This window comes from Pelophylax lessonae, assembly GCF_965119305.1.
Source record: "Pelophylax lessonae genome assembly, chromosome: 4".
Taxonomy (NCBI): domain Eukaryota; kingdom Metazoa; phylum Chordata; class Amphibia; order Anura; family Ranidae; genus Pelophylax; species Pelophylax lessonae.
This window is the reverse complement of record NC_138771.1, coordinates 604197317-604217316: the sequence shown is the minus strand read 5'-3', so window position 1 is coordinate 604217316 and position 20000 is coordinate 604197317. Positions and strand designations below refer to the sequence as shown.

The window sequence follows — 20000 nt, the reverse complement described above, 5'->3', positions numbered from 1 at the left end:
TCCGACCACTTGGTGTTTTCACAGAACACAGGCAGCCTTTACACTCCGATAGATGTTATAATTAGTGGAGATTGTTAGTCCGCCCGCTAGTAACCAAAAACATGGCCGCCTCCAAGGCGGCGACAACTAGCAGGCAGACTATCAATCTCCACTAATTATAGCATCTACCGGAGTGTAAAGGCTGCCGGTGTTCTGTGAAAACACCAAGTGGTGAAAGTCTCCAATTATTCCTGGTGTACACTCTTGGGAAATAGCATCGTTGGAGTTCTCGGCAAGTTGGAGTTTTTGGCAGAACACCTGGGAGAAGAGCAGCGGAAGGTCACGTGAGCACACAGCGGCGCTCTGAGATAAGGTGTTTCACTGCATCATTTTTAAAACACAGATACTCCACAGTATATGTTCTTGTAACAAAGGGGATCCAGGATTTGGGATTTGGGATTTTACAGCCATAGCGGTGGGAGCTGACATCAATGGGGAATCTCAACCCCTCCCACTATAGTCCTCAGACTGGGGAAGCTAAGTGCCAGGAGGTCACATGACCGCACCTCGGTGCTCTGAAATAAGGTATTTTGCTGCATAATTAAAAAAAAAAAAACAGATAATGCACAATATATCTTTCTGTAACAGAGGGGCTTCCAGGATTTGGGATTTGTGACTTTAATTTCCGGTTCCCATTGGTGAGATGCAGGAACCCTGCGAATCCACTGCGGGTTCCCTCATCGCACCCGACTCGCAGGCAGTTCACACTGCCATATGCAAACTGCTGGGGGTGTCAATACAAATTTATTGACACCCCCAGATTAGTTCGGACAGGAATCGGATCGCTTAGGTGTGAAAACCCATGCGATCCAATTCTGGTGCGCACTAAAAAAACGGTCCTGTGCGACTTTAGATAAATCCAACAAAAAGCCAGCAACTCTGTGCTTCTTCTTAAAAGAGCCTTTATTAATGCACAACAGCTAATACAATGTCCATTGATGCTAATGCGTTTCTGCCTCGGCCTTATTGCTATGAGGAAGGCTGAGGCCAAAACGCGTTAGCATCAATGGATATTGTATTAAATGTTGTGCATTAAAAAAAGGTTCTTTTAAGAAGAAGCACTGAGTTTCTGGCTTTTTCTTGGATTTATCTACAGTGGACTGGTTGGCTGAATTTACATCACACAGACATTGCATGTGATTTGCAGAGCAGTGCAGAAGGAATCACATGCGATGTCTGACATCGCTATAGAGTGAACCGGCACTGAAGGATTTGTGAATCCTTTAATTCAGTGGTCTTCAAACTACGGCCCTCCAGTTGTTCAGAAACTACAATTCCCATCATGCCTAGTCATGGCTGTGAATGTCAGAGGCTTACAATGTCTCATGGGATGTGTAGTTCCGCAACAGCTGGAGGGCCGTAGTTTGAGGATCCCTGTTTTAATTCAACAACAAAAAAATAAGGGACATTTATAAAATTACAAAGTAATCACTGGAAAATATTGGTTTACTAAAAATACATTTCCCTCAATAAATATTGCAGACATAAAGAAAATAAAGATGGACACATTTAAGAAATGTGCGCAATGAAGAACAGAGACATTTCCAGGGACAACATTCCTCCGAGGACACGTCTACAGGACAGGGACTGTCCCTGCAAATAAAGGACAGGTGACAGCCATGGAATAAATGGTCAGGACTGTGGCTGACCGGTTACCCCTCCCCCCCCCAACCCAAAATAACCCAGCAAGTGTCTTTCACCCAAAATTGTCCTAATTTAGGTGTATTACGGTTGTGGGGTCATCATTAGATTGTAAGCTCTTCTGGTGCAGGGACTGATATGAATAATGTTTTTTTTAGAATAGATGAATATAAAGGACAATTTCCAGGACCTGGAGGTTGAGTATAGGCAGAGTGTATGAAGTCCAGGAACCCACCTTTATAAGAGGTCCTTCTCTCCTGTCTCAGCCCAGCCAGCTCTTCTCCCTAACAGTTTTTTGATTATCCTTGCTGCTTAGCAACAGTTTCCATGAAGAACACTAACAAGCCTTTCCATTGGGTTGAATTTGGCCGCCATCTTGGTACTCCCAGACTGAATTAAGTAAGCCGCCATCTTTCTACTCCTCACACGGAGCGTCGCAGCTGCAGGAAAATGCTACAAAAACTGCAATTATAACGTTGGTGTCATCGCTATAGTTGCTACATATTCGTATAATAACATCACAAATAGCTTTTTATGTCAGAACAATTGTCGGCCTGCGTCTATTTCGTTAAAAACAACACAAAGTATGTCTCTTGTACAATCTTATGCTAGTCGCTTGTTTAACTAACAAACAGTAAAAGCCGCCAGAGAAAATAAATGCAGAAACATGACATGGAAAAGAAGGTCCTTTGCCACACCCAATATGGCGGTCGGAGGTTGCCGGATGTGACGTAACCGGAAGTTCCGCTCCGGCAGACTTTGCACAGGCGGCTTGGCAGTGTCAGATAGGCTGTGCAGGGCGGAAATCGGCTGTCGGGTGTTCGGAGATGACGATGCGGGCGCTGGTGCTGGTTGCGGGGCTCCTGGCGGTGCTGGGGTGCCGGGCGGTGGAGGTGAAGAGGCCCCGGGGGGTCTCCTTGTCCAGTGAGTGTTCTCCTTCATTCATTGTCAGCAGCCATTCCCATGGTGGACTGTATAGTCCTGTTTATTTGTATGGAATAGTCCCATAGAGGGATTCTTATTATCGGGAATGTTCTATATACGGGTCCTCCGCTCCCCACACACTGATAAATGTCTTATATCAGCCTCTTCCCCCATCAGTGTTGTGTGATGGAGCGCCCCCTGCTGGGCTCTCAGCTCTATGCATCCTCCTAGCTGTGGATGGGTGCAGTGCAGTATGAATCCTGGTGTACACAGCTTACAGGGGAGATACTTGCCTGGTGTTTGGGGTCACTAATGAGTTCATTTGGGCCTCCATTGAAGGTGGGCTGTGCTGCACCTTAACCACTTCAGCTCCGGAAGGTTTTACCCCCTTAATGACCAGGCCATTTTTTGCAAATTCGGCACTTCATTACTTTAACCACTTAAGCCCCGGAGGATTTGGCTGCTAAAGGACCAGGGGTTTTTTTGCGCTTTTTTACTGCGTGACTTTAACGGACAATTGCGCGGTCGTGCGACGCTGTACCTAAACGAATTTGACGTCCTTTTTTTCCCACAAACAGAGCTTTCTTTTGGTGGTATTTGATCACCTGTGCGATTTTTTGATCACGCGCTATAAACAAAAAAAGAGCGTAAATTTTGCAAAAATAACAATATTTTTCACATTTTTTTATATGAAATTCCCCCAAAAAAAAAGTAAAAATCAAAATTTTTTAACATTTTTCGGCCAATTTGTTTTATGCTACCTATGTTTGGTAAAAAAAATCGCAAAAAGCGTATTTTGATTGGTTTGCGCAAAAGTTATCGCGTTTACTAACAAAGGGAAAGATTTTTGTCATTTTTGTTTTTTTTTTTTAACGCGTAATGGCGGCGATCTGCGATTTTTTTTCGGTACTGCGACATTGCGGCGGACAGATCGGACCCTTGACTGACATTTTTGACACTTTTGGGGTTACCAGTGACATTACTGCAGTAATCAGTGCTATACATATGCACTGTTACTGCAAAAATGACACTGGCAGGGAAGGGGTTAACTTTATTGGACAGGGAGGGGTTAAGTGTGTCCTAGGGGCGTGATTCTAACTGTGTAGGGACATTCCTATTGGTGTAAAAGCAAAGATCAACCGTTCTACATAGTAGAACGGACAGATCTTCACTTTTACACAGGGAGAACTGACAGGCAGCTTGTTTACACAAGCTGCTCTGTCTTTCTCCCTTCACAGGAGCGATCGCAGTGTGACTGGCGGACATCGAGTCCGCCGGTCACACGCACTGACTTGCCTGTGAACGAGCCGCGGCGGGCGCGCGCCTCGGCGGGCGCGCGCCCGCCCGCGATAGGCTCGCAAGTCAGTGACAGGCGAGTGACGTACCGATACGTCACTCTGCCTGGCCGGGGCTGACCGCCGCAGTATATAGTCGTGCGGCGGTCGGCAACCGGTTAACAATTGCGCAGTCGTGCGACGCTGTACCCAGATACAATTGATGTCCTTTTTCCCAACAAATAGAGCTTTCTTTTGTTGGTATCTGATCACCTCTGCGGTTTTTAGATTTTGCGCTATTAAAAAAAAAAAAAAAAAGCGTAAATTTTGGAAAAAAAACAATATTTTTTACTTTCTGCTATATAACATAAATGTAAAAAATCTAATTTTATCAGTTTAGGCCAATTTGTATTCTACATATTTTTGGGAAAACCAATCCCGAAAAGCTTATTTTAATTGGTTTGTGCAAAAGTTATAGCGTTTTCAAACTATGGGATAGATTTTTAGACTTTTTGTTTATTTATGTTTAGTAATGGCGTCGATCAGCGATTTTTAGCGGGACTGCGACATTGTGGCGGACAGATTGGACCCCCTAACTGAAGTTTTTGACACTTTTTTGGGGACCAGTGACATTACTACAGTAATCAGTGCTAAATAATATGCACTGTTACTGTATAAATGACACTGGCAGGGAAGGGGTTAAAACTGGAAGTGATCAGGGGGGGGGGGATCAAGTTGTAAGCCTAAATGTGCTTGCTAACTGTGGGGGGGGGGGGGGGGCTCTGTGACAAGCACACACAGATCAGTGTTTCAGCTTAGCTGAGACACACACTCTCATTGTGCCTGTCTGACAGAAGAGCTGTCTGCCTTGTTTACATAGGTAGGCGGCTCTCCTGTCAGTTTCCCCGAAGATCACCAGAGGCCGGTGGCGATCGAGCCCGCTGTGTCTAATCACAGCGGGAGCGCGGCTCCAGCAGCGTGCGCACCGCCGAGACTGCGCACACATCATGTACGTGATTATGCACAGCCAAGCCGCCCTGCTGCAGTAAATCTGCGTGGGGCGGTCGGCAAGTGGTTAAAGGAGGCTCAAAGAATATATCAATTTAGCCCAACAGAAACGTGGAAGGATCAATGAAGTGACCCCATAGGAATTCGTAAAGATAGCCAAAGTGACCACACCCGGGGGAATTCTGCAGGATCGTCAGAGTGACCCCCAAAGGACATCTGAAGGGTGGCAGAAGTGACTCCAGAGGGATGACCAGTGATCTCTGAAGGGTGACAGAAGTGACCGCAGGAGGGATGAATAGTGATCTCTGAAGGGTGACAGAAGTGACCGCAGGAGGGATGAATAGTGATCTCTGAAGGGTGGCAGAAGTGACCGCAGGAGGGATGACCAGTGATCTCTGAAGGGTGGCAGAATTGACTCCAGAGGGATGACCAGTGATCTCTGAAGGGTGGCAGAAGTGACCGCCGGAGGGATGACCTGTGATCTCTGAAGGGTGACGGAATTGACTCCAGAGGGATGACAAGTGATCTCTGAAGGGTGACAGAAGTGACCGCAGGAGGGATGAATAGTGATCTCTGAAGGGTGACAGAAGTGACCGCAGGAGGGATGAATAGTGATCTCTGAAGGGTGGCAGAAGTGACCGCAGGAGGGATGACCAGTGATCTCTGAAGGGTGGCAGAATTGACTCCAGAGGGATGACCAGTGATCTCTGAAGGGTGGCAGAAGTGACCGCCAGAGGGATGACCACTGATCTCTGAATGGTGGCAGAAGTGACTGCCGGCGGGATGGCCAATGATCTCGGAAGGGTTGCAGAATTGAATCCATCGGGATGACCAGTGATCTCTGAAGGGTGGCAGAAGTGACCTCCAGAGGGATGACCAGTGATCTCTGAAGGGTGGCAGAAGTGACCGCCAGAGGGATGACCAATGATCTCTGAAGGGTGGCAGAATTGAATCCATCGGGATGACCAGTGATCTCTGAAGGGTGGCAGAAGTGACCTCCAGAGGGATGACCAATGATCTCTGAAGGGTGGCAGAAGTGACCTCCAGAGAAACTCTGAAGGATTGAAGAATTGACCTCAAAGTAATGACAAAAGTGACCTCTGGAAGTACCATAAAGGGTGGCCAAAGGGAGCCACTTTGGGGGTAAAGGCTGTGCTGTCTTTTTTTTGAGGAGCCTCCCCCCTTACATCATCCTCCTAAACCTCCTTCAAATGTTCACCTCAACCTGGGTCACTGACAGGAAGGGATAGGAAATCCTTCTATTTTACGAAAGAGTATGTTATTATGGTCTGTGCTTTTAAAGATTTCCCTCTCTTCCTGTCCTGGTGACAGTGTAGTCACTGACCTGGGAAGTTCTTCCTAATGGTAAGACAGTGAGCAGTAAACATATGAAGGAAGTTCTTACTCTTTCTTATGCTGTTTTTTAACAAAAAAACAAACAAAAAAGGTTTTGGCTTTAGATGGACTGTGTGGAGAAAATCATTCTAAAGTTAAATAGCGGGGTACACGGCAGTATAAAGCTCCTCCTGATGCCTACGGAAAAGTGGAAACCCAACTAAAAGATGATAAATGTATTGACAGGAACCCCACATATCTCATGAGCCCACTAATTTCTCTGTGCTGACTTGTTTGTCTTACATTATTTGCAGACCGTGTCTTCTATGACGAGGTAAAACCATTCACCTGTCTGGACGGGTCTAAGACGATCCCCTTTGACCGAGTGAACGATGATTACTGTGACTGTGTGGACGGGTCTGATGAGCCTGGTAAGAATCTCATGATTGTATGCTGGAATGCCTTCATTATGGTGTCCATAATGCTTCACAAAAGACCCCAGAGAACATTTTTTTTTTTTTTTTTGTCCTCTTTTAAAGGGGACATGCTGCATGTGTTTAGAGACTCTGTTACCCGGAGGGAGACCAAACTCTGCAGGGTGAAGTGAGGGATGCCAAACCTGCAGCATCTTCCCGTACCCCTCCTGTCATAGATTAATTTTGGGCTGATTTTTAAAGCAGCAGATGTGTTGAAGCTTGCTACTATCATCCCCCCCCCCCCCCATCTTTCTTATTGGCTCTAACTGGCGCATAGGAACATACACTATATTGTCAAAAGAATTGGGACACCTGCCTTTACACACACATGAACTTGGTTTGGCATCCCAGTCTAAAGAGCCATATATACACTATAAGATTTTCTGAAGACTTTTTCCTTCAGATTTACCTTTTCTATGTAGTGCAAGGGCCTGCCAGATTGCATACAAATTGAAAGTGTTTAGGGTTGACCTCATATTATGGTTAATCTAAAGGAAAAAGTCTTCAGAAAATCTTATAGTGTGTATGGCCCATTAGTCCGTAGGGTTCAATATTGAGTTGGCCCACCCTTTGCAGCTATAACAGCTTCAACTCTTCTGGGAAGGCCGTCCACAAGTTTAGGAGTGTGTCTATGGGAATGTTTGACCATTCTTCCAGAAGCGCATTTGTGAGGTCAGGAACTGATGTTGGATAAGAAGGCCTGGCTCACAGTCTCCACTCTAATTCATCCTAAAGGTGTTCTATCAGGTTGGGGTCAGGACTCTGTGCAAGCCAGTCAAGTTCCTACACCCCAAACTCGCTCATCCATGTCTTTATGGACCTTGCTTTGTGCACTGGTCCAAATCATTTGGTGGAGGGGGGATTATGGTGTGGGGTTGTTTTTCAGGGGTTGGGCTTGGCCCCTTAGTTCCAGTGAAGGAAATTAAGGTGTCAGCATACCAAGACATTTTGGACAATTTCATGCTCCCAACTTTGTGGGAAGAGTTTGGGGATGTCCTCTTCCTGTTCCAACATGACTGCACACCAGTGCACAAAGCAAGGTCCATAAAGACATGGATGAGTGAGTTTGGGGTGGAGGAACTTGACTGACCTGCACAGAGTCCTGACCTCAACCTGATAAAACACCTTTGCGATAAATTTGAGCGGAGACTGCAATCCAGGCCTTCTCTTCCCAACATCAGTGCCTCACCTCACAAACGCACTTCTGGAAGAATGGTCAAACATTCCCATAGAAACACTCCTAAACCTTGTGGACAGTCTTCCCAGAAGAGTTGAAGCTGTTATAGCTGCAAAGGGTGGGCCAACTCAATATTGAACCCTACGGACTAAGACTGGGATGCCATTAAAGTTCATGTGTGTGTATAGGCAGGCGTCCCAATACTTTTGACAATATAATGTATATGGGGGGGTGGGGGCAGGCAATCTTTGTCACTATGAGGAAATGTAGGAGCACTTCTCGATTTCTCACCTAGGAAGGAATTACTTCCCCCCCCACCCCCCCCCCCAGCTGGGATACTGACAATATGCATCCCAGGGGGCTTTGAGGCAATCAGGCACTTGTGCAATGCGGCACATGGGCATTAGGTAGCTGGCTGCAAGAACCAGGGAGCATCAGCTGCCCCCATGATGCTGTAAGAGAGGGAGATGATGGTACAGGATCTTGTGTGCAGCAGTGGATTGTAACTGAACACTGGATTTGCTGAGCAGGGGAGCATGTTTATTACAGCTGAAGTTTAGGGAAAGCTTTTGCACAGGTACATCTGCCCAACATGGACCAATGTATGCATGTGTGCTATCTGCTTAATCTCTGTGGAAGCTGTATATCACTGTAATAGGCACTGCTACTACCGTGATTACCATTTGATTTTGAGTGCCATGCTGAGTGGCTGCCCTGCTGCTTAGTGTTCATTGGAAGGCCCAACATAGGCGCCATTTTGAGAACACCTTGCATTTTCTCAATGATGCGAACATTCGCTGAGCGGATGACATGGAGAGGTGGGCAGCTGCTTGGCGCAGGATCCCATCTTTGGTCACATTTTGTCTGCTGAAGCAGAGGATCAGTATGCAGGACAGTTGCTGGTTGGTCGGCTCTACCTGAATGTCAGTCCACCAGATCTCTTTGGCTGATCCTTGGCATTTGGTCGGGCACATGGGTGAAGAATTTCAGGGTTTCCAGGGAAAATACGTTTCTTACATCCGTTTTTCTTCTCTTACTGTCACTGTAGTAAACATTATAATCAGAGGAACATTTACAGAGGGGAAAGATAAACAGTAACACTCCAAACAATGAACATGGAGGACTTTGTTTTTGTAATGGTCTTATTCTGTGCTGTGTCTGGTTAGGCTTTAGTTTAATGCAATTTGTGTGTTAGTAACAGATCTCTTATTTCTCTATGGAGATAATATGATCTTAACTGAAACTTTTTTAAACAATTAGATTCACTTATAGGCTCCTTCTTATGGCTTTCCCAATCAGATAGATTTAGCAGGAAAGTTTCATGCAGACCTTGGACGCAAGGGAGCTTGGCTTGCCCAGACTTTCATACCTACTATTTGGCGGCCATGCTTACCCACGCTCATAACTGGCTTATCTCTGATGAAACAAATACCTCAGTAGTATTAGAAGCTGTGCATTCAGGATCCTATAAGACACTCCGTAATCTTCTCTACAGGGGTCAGTATCTCACCCGCCCCTTACAGCCGCTATGAGGGCAGTTATTAAGGCCTGGCATGCTGTCATTACTAAACCCAATATAGTGAGGGGTAAAAGATCCCCATCCTCTCCACTTTGGTTCAATCCCATGCTACCAGAATTTCATTCCTTACCAGACCCCGGTCTTTGGGCTTCTAAGGCTCCTTTCACACTGTCCGTTTAGTCGACAGACTCCGTTCTACTCAGCGGGCGATCGATCAGGTCCGCCTGCAAAAACTGACAGGCGGATCTGATCGGATCGTTAGTGTGAAAGAGGTCTAAAGGAATCAGATACCTTCCAGATATTTGTGATGGGATTGCACTATTTATGTTTGGTTGAAAGATAAATCTACGCTGCCTAATGCGTTCTTCCAATTCCTGCAACTCCGACACGCCTATGCAGTGCAATTTGGGTCCTCCTTGTTTAGATCGGAGCAGGACAATTGCAGTCACTTCTTCCCTCCGATCATGTGGGACTAGATGCCCTGCTAACTATGTGGTTTTCTGAGGAGCAGGACTTGGACAATGGAGACTGGGAAGATCTTTGGGACAGCCCAATTCAAGCACTAATATCAACTAAAGACCGGCTGATCCAATTTAAAATAGTGCACAGAATTTATTTTACACTACAATGACTACATCGCATATACCCTAATTCCTCTTCTTGATGTTGGAGATGCTCTAGTGACCCTGCTGGATTTGCCCATATCGTTTGGGAGTGCCCTCAGATTAGTAGCTACTGGCAGGAAGTGACCCAATTTATATCTACCCTAACTACTATACAGGTCCCTGTAAAAGTTGGTGTTTGCCTCCTGGGGTTAGATGACTCTCTGGCTGTTAGTAGGGCGATACGTACTCTCTTGGGTCTCTTATAATTTTATACCAGGAAGGCGATAGTGGAAATCAGACACAGCCCCTAATCTGCCCTTCTGGAAGCGTTAATCAATAAGGTTGTACCCCTATACAAAGCTACTTATTTCTCCCGGGGTTGCCCTAGGAAATATGTGAAGGTCTGGCACTTGTGGAAAGATTAGGAGTGTACAACAGATGATCAGGAGTCCACAGACTGAATTCATTCCCCCTAATAAGGTTTAGTTTATAGGAACAGTTTATATGAACAAATGTATTCCTCTGCAGGGACTAACATTACATTTGTTCAGGTAGGATTCTAAACACAAGTTAATATTCTTCCCATATATTATCCTGAATGGTTGAGAGGGAACAGGAATCTTCTTATAATTCATCAACACTTGAAGTGATTTTATAAGAGAATGACAGCGAGGTGGATGGAAGGTGTGGTGTTTCTTTCGCGCCCCCCCCCCTTTTTTTTTTTTGGGATTCTATAATAGGAGGCGGTGTTAGTAGTTCTATGTTTTATGTATTATCCGGGAATTGCCCAAAGGTTATGTTTTCAATCTATACATCTCCATTTTTCAATAAAAATACATTTAAACTTTTGATAAGAACTGTCTTTTCTGTACCCCACAGGTACATCTGCATGTTCAAATGGCAGATTCCACTGCACCAATGCCGGGTTCCGCCCGCTTTACATACCTTCATCTCGGGTTAATGACGGTGTTTGTGGTAAGTAGAAAATGGAGCTCGCTAAGTGTAATACACAGAAAATTGAGGAATTTAAAGTAGAAATCCTGCCAAACATTTTTTTTTTTTTTTTTGCGGAGTTCCAGGCAAAAAGACAAGTCAGTCTCAAACAATTGACCAATGCTGCACCCCCCCCTCCCTCTTTTTTAATTTTTGGTACCTTTTTTGCATTTTGTCTTTCGGACTTCCAGCCTATGTTGCCGCGGCGAGGTTCGTCACTTCTGCGGTTGCATCCGTCCCCCCCCCCCCCCCCATTGCCTTCTGGGACCTGTGTGTTTCCCAGAAAACGATGAGACCATTCAGAAATCGCTGCAATACTCACGCATGCGCCATAGGAAACCGGCTGTGAAGCCTGACGGTTACTGCTGGTTTCCCTTACTTGCAATGCTGGCACCCGAAGCCGATGGACATTGCAGGCTCCCCGGACAGGTAGGGTCCTTTTATATTACAAGTCAGCAGCTAGAGTATTTGTAGCTGCTGACTTTTAATTTTTTGTTTTCCCCAGGCTGGAACTCTGATTTTAACTTTTGGATAGAGTAGAGAAAAGGTCAGTAGAATCGGTTTTTGATAGGTTTTTTTTTTTCCTTCCTGTCCCACATACTTGACAGCAAATAAAAAATCTTCCTGAAATAAGGGGAAATCTACCATTGATAGCGATCATTGTAACAGGTGTCTCCGTTAGAAGATTTCCCCTCTACTTCTGTGCTGCTGTAACAATGTTGATTTCCTCCTGGAATATCTGTACTGCGCTTGCAGTACCATTCAGCGCTGCGTGTAAGAATGCCTAAACTGTATAGGGAACAAAAAGGAATTCCCCCTAGGGGTGGGATTTTTAAGGCACTGATTAGAAAAATTCAGTATAAGTAACAAAAAGTTTTTAGAAAAATACAATTTATTGAAAGAAAATTACAATAAGTTAAAAAATGGCAAGCTGTATACAATACATCAGATCACACGACAGAGAATGACCACTAGACCCCAGGGTGAAAACCCAACGCATTTCAAAGTCACAAATATAACTCCTTCTTCAGGGGTAACCTTGGATAGCGGTATAATCTGTTGTGTTGATTTAGGATTGTGAGCCTGCCAGCATAACATTAAAAACAGGTTATCAGAATGCTCAGACCATTAGCCAAGGAATGCTGACCTGCCAGGAAGAGAATGATCTTTTCTTATCTGTGTCTCTTGAGCTACTGAATACCCACAAGAGCCTCCAACTCTTGGGTTTCAGCTGTTCCCAACCAGCCATCGGCTGGATAGCACATTCCATTAAGATCTTCTTTTATGGATCATCTTCAACAAAGATCCTCCTTTGATATCCATTATCAGCATTCCTTGGCTAATGGTCATTCTGTCATGTGATCTGATGTATTGTATACAGCTTGCCATTTTTTAACTTTATTGTAATTTTCTTTCAATAAATTGTATTTTTCTAAAAACTTTTTGTTACTTATACTGAGTTTTTCTAATCCGTGCCTTAAAAATCCCACCCCTAGGGGAATTCCTTTTTGTAGTCTATACTCGGGATGTGGCACTTCTAGGAGTAATTCAACATGAGCATACATTATGTAAACTGTATAGGGAGGTTAAAAGCCCCTTAATTAGTGTAGCATTAGCCTAGCTGGCACACAGAGGGTTGAAGCTGAAGTTCTTGTTCTCTTTCACTTTTTAAAAGTTTGTTTTGGCCAAGCTATCCGAAACAAACTATTTCCATAACTGTTATTTTATACTTTACTGCATACAGTATTCAATGCTGTGCTCCAGCAGCATCATGAGCGACTTCCTGTTTTGCTACTGCAAAAAGAAAACAAATTCCTCTGCATGGAAACCAATCCGCTTCCAGGTTTTATTGTCAAAGCTTAATTGAACAAGCTGAAGTTAGAAGCTGGCTACCATGCACAGCTGCACCAGATTTTGCTCTCTCCTCCAGTTTTAGTAAATCGACCTCCTTGTATTTTTCGTTTCAATTTTGAAAATTTTTTCTTCACAAAGAGTAAAGAAATTTATAGATTTTTTTTTAAAACCATACGCAATTTCCACAACATGAAATGCATATAGGACAAGAGCAGGCTCCACACTAGCTAGGGGTTTCCCCCTCCTAGAATGCTTATCTTAATCACTTCCGAACTGTGAGCTTAAGCGGTGCTCCATCCCATCATAAAAAGTCAGAAGCTACACATACTGTGTGTGTAATATTATATATAATGTTGCACCCCAGCTGATGTTTCCATCAGCTCTTGGGTGTTGCCGCCATAGCCTGTAAGGAAAACTGGCAGTGAAGCCTTGCGGCTTCACAGCTGATTCCCTACTGCGCATGCGCGAAGCATGAATGGCCCAGCGGCGGGGAAGGAGGAGGGGGGCCTGAACTGACGTACTCGCTGCCTCCTCCCTGGAAGGTGACAAATGTCGCACCGCAGTGGGGGAGGAGACAGGTAAGCAGAGCTTCCACTTTTGGGTGGAACTTCGCTTTTATGATTTATTCTCAACCATTTATAGTCTAACAATTATAACCTATAAGGAGAAAACCCCCTTGTATTTTTATGAATTAATACAAGACTTCCTCTGATTGGCTAAGATGGAAATCATAGCGCCATCTACCTGCCTCGCCATTTATAGGAAGCTATTGTATTCATAAATATACAAAGTTTCCGCTGAGAAGCACTGAGCCTGACTTGATTTTGATGCAGTAGCAGACGGGAAGTCCCTCATGTTGTCAAAGCACAGTGCTGCATTCTGTATGTAACTCATGCTACTACAGTATATGACACACCAGAATAAAATAGTCATGGAAATAGTTTGTGCCAGCTTGGCCCAAAAGATATGAAAACAGAATTTTGTTGAATGCTTTTGAGCACTTTAGAGCTAACACTATTTTCTTATGGTGCAGATTGCTGTGACACTACTGATGAGTATAACAGTGGAGCGCACTGCCAGAACACCTGCAGGTAAGAACGTCTCTGCTGCCCTGCCAAGAAGATCCATAAATCAGTGAAAGTCAGATTTATAAAATGAACCCAGGGGCTTCTGGAGAAAATGGGATTTTTTTTTTCCATTCCCTATAGAAAGAAAGAATAGGAGTTTCTCCTTTTAGACACTTTGATAAATAAGGTCTTGTCTCATATCAGCCAACTTCAAGCAGCTTTATTAAAGCCGGTCAGCAAAGCTGCTTGAAACTTGTTGACAGCTCTGTAATTACATATATTATACACACTTGTTTTCACAAGATTAGCCACTGAAGCCAGTGTGCAGTAGGCCTCATACGATCTCTTCCTTTACTGCTATGTTTCTCAGGGAGATGGGTCGAAAGGAGCGAGAAGAGCTGGAGAAGAAAGCTGAAATGGCTCGGGAGGGAATGCTGCTGAAACAAAAGTATATTGAAGAGTCCCGAAAGGGACGGGAAGAGAAACAGGTATTGTCCAGCTGTGGAAAAGGACACCTCTCCCACAGAAATGTAGGCTTGTGCACACAATTACCTAAATAACTTTATATCTCTGAACCATACACTGTATGGCCAAATGTCTGTTGACACCCCTCCAAATCGATTTGGGTGTTTCCAGTGAAGGGTTAAATTGGTAAATTTACAGGGTTACTGTGAATGTTACAACATTAAAGACCTTTTTAGGCAATTGTTGCGCTTCCATCCCTGTACTATTTTGAGGAAGGCTCGTTTCTGTTCTAACTCCTGTGTACAAAGCTAGCTCTATAAAGACATGGTTTGGTGTGGAGGATCTCAGATGGCCTTCACACAGCCCTAACCTCAACCCCACTGAATAAGTTTGGAATAAATTGAAACAGAGATTGCAAGCCAGATCTTCTCATCCAACCTCATAAATGCTCCTTGGCTGAACGGGCACAAATTCCAACAGACATTCTGCACACTGTATGGGAAAGCTTTCCCAGAAGGGTGGAGAATGTTCTAGCTGCAAAGAGGAGGGGGGGGTTGACGACACCATGTTTATGTCAATGGTTTTGGAATAGGATATCCAGAAGGCTCATAGAAGTTTGTGGAGGTGGGAAGGGGGAACCTTTGGCGACAGTGTATGCCTTTGACTTAATGTGGAAGTCCAATCAAATCCTAACTATACTTTAAACCTGCTCCTGTTGTAGGCCCCCATAAGGCTGCTTTCATGCTGATGCGCTGCTGTTTACCTGCACAGGGGGTGCAGCGCAGTGCACCTGCGGGTTTGTTGCGATTTGCCATAGACTTTTATTATATCTTGCAGGTGTGGTGCACCTTCTGAAAGCGCAATAATAGCAGTGTAAAAACAAAGAAAGGGGCACACCAGCCTAGCGCATTATCCTCAGCGGGCTTTTTAATAACATACATTTTAAAATCAGCTTCTCACAAACATGAATAATGTTCCAGCATTTCAATTCCATAGAGCAGTCTCTTTAAAAAAGTCCAATGTCACGTGGAAACAGAGGGCTGACGCGTTTCGAGGCCGTGCCTCTTCCTCAGAGCCTCAGAGGCTCCCCCGGTCGTAGAGGGCAGCAAAGCTTAGCCATAGTGGATGCCAAGTGTGAGTTCCGTGATAGAGGCAGCCTGAAGACCCAGTTCTGAGCGCAGGAGCAGGGTGCTCAGCATCTCTTTTTTCGTTTTTGGAATAATAGCAGTGTACAGCTCAGTGCAGATAACCAGCTACAGGCAGCTCAGTGCACCTGCAGATCAGTTTGAAAGCAGCTTAGTAACCATTGCAGAACAGATCTTTACATTGATATATATTGTCATTTTCATAAACTGACCTTTTAATTTAACTTTCTCTTTCGCTCATTGACGGACACAGCTCCTGATATTCTTAACCATTGGTTTATCCTGCCCCCCTACAGGAGTAGGACACTAGGCAGAAAAAAGGTCTGGCTACGCCTATGGGCAGTCTCAGGGGGATATACTCCCTCTCTCTGCTATAGGTACTCAGTTTTTTTCTGCCTAGTCAGCAGTGAGCACCTAGTTCCTTGCTGGGATCTCTGGTCCTGGCAATGTTTTCTTTTTAGATAGAAAATTTTCTCCTGTTATTTTCCTATGAGCTCTACAATCAACTGCCGGACTGGGCGACGAGTTATATAATCTAGATCCAGTGGTCACCCCAGTCTGGCCAGTGAGCGTGCGCAGACCTTAGCTCTGCGCTAGGTCGACCGCAACATAGCCCCACCGGACAGGGACTGGCCTGTGAGTTAAACTCCTCACGAGGTCACATACAATGGGGGTCTCGGCCCGAGTCGCAGTGTTCCTCCTGGCCGACAACCCCCCATTTCAATGTTTGACTGGTTCCTGGTATGGTGAATAGTTGTCTCCCCTCTCCCCCTGTCAGGCACCCTCCTTCCTGTCAGGCACCCCCCCCCCCTCCACTTATGCTGTGGGTGTTCTGGTCCACCTCCTGGGGTGGGGGCAGGGCGCTATGCTGGCAATGGGGGGGGGGGGGTGCGGCTGCAGAACAGGTGATCGCTGCCAGGGCCCCCCGTCCTGCCTGGGCCTGTCCTTTGAGGCATAGGGATCCCTCCTGGGTCCCTGAGAGACTCATGGTGCCGTCATTTTGTTGTAGCCTGTGTGCTTAATGCATGCTGACCATTTTGCGGTGTTTTGCTATTGAAAATAGCGGTGGCCATGACTGTGGAGTCCTGTGGGCTGCAATTTTGGGGGTGGTAACCCCTCCTCATCCCCTGGTGCTGACTCCTGGATCTTTTCACCTCCTGATCGCCGCTCATGGAGTGCAGATTATCCTGGTGGCTGCGGGGGCCGGTTTCTGCTGGGGTAACCAGACTTTTTTTTTTCTGCTTAGTGTCCTACATACCAGTAGGAGGCAGTATATCCCAATGGTTAAGAATATCAGGAGCTGTATCCGTCAATGAACATCAGAGAAATGGATTTTACGATAAGTAAAAATCCCATTATCCATCACTTTCTGATCCCCAGGAATTGCCCTTCCTGTAGGCATCGCCGGGGGCCAGCTGTAGTAATATTGCTGTCCCAAACGGAGTGCATTTGGTATAATTCTGCCTGGGATAGGAGCCCACTATATAGAAAAAGCATTGACTTATGCGGCTCTGCTTCTTATACCGCCGGCTCCATCCATAAAACTGATGGCGGACCCACATTCTGCAAACTTGGCTTGCTGACCCACCATCGCAGAGCAGGAGGTCACAGGCCACATCCGAGGGCCACGTGCCTCTCCCCCCCCCCCCCCTTGCTGTTAATGTAAGAGATCTATACTTACCTTTTGTTGAGGCCGTTCTGGGCCGGTCGCATGATCGGCCTCCAGTGGTGGCTTTAGTGTAGGGTGGGCAGCCGACAAAGGATTCCCCATAGTAAGCTTATAGGGGTGACGGGACTGCTCAGGCTCTGCAGCCATTGTCGGTGATCTCTCCTTTTCACTGAAGCAGATTGCTGGAGAGATCATGTGACTGGACTGCCCTCAGCATAGGTAACTATAGACATCTTTCCTTTACAGCAGGGACGTCAAACTTAATTTCATCACGGGCCGCATCAGCATCACGGTTGCCCTCAAAGGGTCGGTTGTATCTGTAAGCTGGATGTCAAGAGAACCCCACCCCCTCTTACATCAGATGTCAAGAGTCCCCCACCCTCCCTTACATCACACACCCTTAACTTGTGCTGCTGGGAAGAAACTGGGGGGCAAAGCTGGAAAGCAAAAAGTGCAGGGGTTGGAGGAGGACCAGAGGAGGACTGGAATTAGTTGTCAAAGTCTGATGAATGCTGAAGGGGGGACAAGGGGGTGCTGTGGCTGCAGAGAGAGGTGCAGGATCTGGTGGAGGAGTTTAGTCCTCTCTGCTGCCGACTACTGAGACAAGGTGGGGGTAGAGATGAGGGAGGTGCGCTACTGCAGGAGAGGCGCAAAGGCCACATGAAACGGCCTAACGGGCCGCGTGTTTGACACGTGTGCTTTACAGGGTAGTCTTAGAATGGGAGTGGGTTTAAGTATAGTTATGGTTTGACTGGACTTCTACTTTAAGATATTTTTTTCAATATGATTGCATGTCTGTAATCTGAGAGATTAAAAGAGCAGAAAATAGCGGCAGCGGTGCCTTGCGGGTGCTGGCTGTGATTCATGTTGAAACTGGGCATCTGTGTAACATTGTATGTAATGAATGTGGATCAAACTGATATAAATGTTTATGCTCTATCGTCTGACGATCACCAGTTTGATGTAGTAGCTAATTTTACATTTACAAGTGAATAACATCCTTGAATTTATTATACAGAGCTGTAAACATTCCTTCCATTGTTAGTAGGTTGTGTGGTAAATTGGACAACAATAATTCATTGTAGGATTTGAATAGAGTTAACCTGGAAGATTGACATTCGTACTGCAGTATAGAGCGGGTGGTAGAGAACAGTAGTCATCTGTAATGCAGTATAGCACGGGTGATTAGAGAAAAGTACAAGATGTATAAGAGAACAGTACAATACGTTGACAAATGTTTTATGGCAGGTGAGGCTGCAAGAACTGGTGGAGAAGCGTCAGAGCGCACAGTCGGAGGTTGACTCTCTGCGTGTGAAAAAAGAGGAGGTAGAAGAGCCAGAAAAGGAAGCAAAGGATGCGCACAAAAAAGAATGGGAAGGTAAGGCCAGTACAATCACTCTATAAGCTACATGTGAGTTTATCTGCATACATTTACATGAATGTGTGTCTTAGAGAGGAGAGAAGCAGAGAAAGCTGCCTCTGAAAAGAAGAAATCGCTAGAAGCTTTTACTGAGCTGGACGAGGACTCCGATGGGACGTAAGTGTAGGCCTTTCTGGTATTCTGTGAAAAGAGTTGTTCATACTTATGGAGATCTTCCTAGCCCATTAATCCTCCATTCATACTGTATTGGAAGGGGTACGATGGAGGGGTTCTTTATCTATTGCTTGAGGGCTGTTGCTGGAGAGTAAAGTTAAATCTTTGTTTATTTGTAAGTCACTTTGCTTTCTTTCTAAGATATATGGATATTAAAGTCGTACTAAAGGCAGAAAGTTTCTTACACTTTTGCATGCAGCTCCCCCCCACCAGCCCGCCTTCTACTTAACCTGGGCATCATCTCAAACCAGTGATGTGCATGAGAGCATGGTCTCTCTCGTCTCTCTCATTGGCATTGGGGAGCCATACAGTATTGGGAGCCATTGGCTTCTGGTGTCAATCACAGCAGTGAGGAGAAAGCAGTTGCTGGGCTGAGCCATGCTCTGTGTGTTAATGGACTCGCGGGGCTCAGGAGTGAGCACGCTAGTGCCCCCAGAGCAAGCAGCTTGCTATGGGGGCACTCAGCAGGGGGGAGGAACCCAGAGTGTCAGCGGGGGTCCCTGAGAAAAGGAGGATTGGGGCTGCTTTGTTCAAACCCTTTGCACAGAGCAGATAAGTATAACATGTTATTTTAATAAAAAAATAAATAACTAAAAAAGAGAAAAAGCATTTATGATCACTTTTAGAAATGCATAGGTTAATCTATCCAGACAAAATGTAATGCTTTATATCTCACTAGACTGTCTACACAAGAGCTGCTGTCTCACTCAGAGCTTGATTCAGATGGAGACGGTTCCCTGACTGACCAGGAAGCCCAGGTATAGTCTCATTGGCTTCTGTCTCCCTCCTGGTGTGTGTGTGTGTGTGTTTTCTTCCCCCATGAGGCTTTGGAAATCTGCCTCTGAGGCACTCTGGTCTTACATTTGTGATCTATGAATCCTCTTTAGGCCTGCTAACAAACATGTGCTGCTATACCTGTGAATGGTTATACGAATAGCTTTTTAGATTTTATTTCAAGTAAACCTGACAATACCATAAAGGAGGTAAACCTACTACAGGGAAAGCACCTAGCAGTGTTTGCACTCACCTTTTACTTGGCCCTCTTTAATATCTGAGGTGTCCCAAATCATACGCTAGTGTAACATAACAGCTGACATTTTCTGTTATTGTCGAGAGCTGGCCCGCCTTCTCCTTTGGGAGGTAAGGCCAACATAGTGAAGACTAATAGGAATATGTGGTAGGATGTCCATTTGGTTCACAACATTTGCAGGAAAT

At 45.4% G+C, this 20000-nt stretch overlaps 2 protein-coding genes across 2 annotated transcripts in view; one reads left to right on the top strand and one right to left on the bottom strand.

The window, feature by feature from the left end:
• ODAD3 (outer dynein arm docking complex subunit 3) overlaps positions 1-2227 on the bottom strand; it is a 60952-nt gene extending 58725 nt beyond the window's left edge. Inside the window, exon 1 of the mRNA XM_082256663.1 lies at positions 1916-2227. The gene's annotated coding sequence lies outside the window, so the exon portion shown is untranslated. The remainder of the gene's footprint in view (positions 1-1915) is intronic.
• A 175-nt stretch (positions 2228-2402) lies between these two features.
• The window catches only part of PRKCSH (PRKCSH beta subunit of glucosidase II), a 38511-nt gene continuing 20913 nt past the window's right edge, over positions 2403-20000 (top strand). The window contains exons 1-8 of the mRNA XM_082254148.1: positions 2403-2604; positions 6536-6652; positions 10878-10973; positions 13879-13936; positions 14283-14400; positions 18440-18569; positions 18644-18728; positions 19465-19543. Of these exons, the coding sequence (XP_082110274.1) occupies positions 2508-2604; positions 6536-6652; positions 10878-10973; positions 13879-13936; positions 14283-14400; positions 18440-18569; positions 18644-18728; positions 19465-19543 (780 nt within the window). The 5' untranslated portion in view covers positions 2403-2507. The remainder of the gene's footprint in view (positions 2605-6535; positions 6653-10877; positions 10974-13878; positions 13937-14282; positions 14401-18439; positions 18570-18643; positions 18729-19464; positions 19544-20000) is intronic.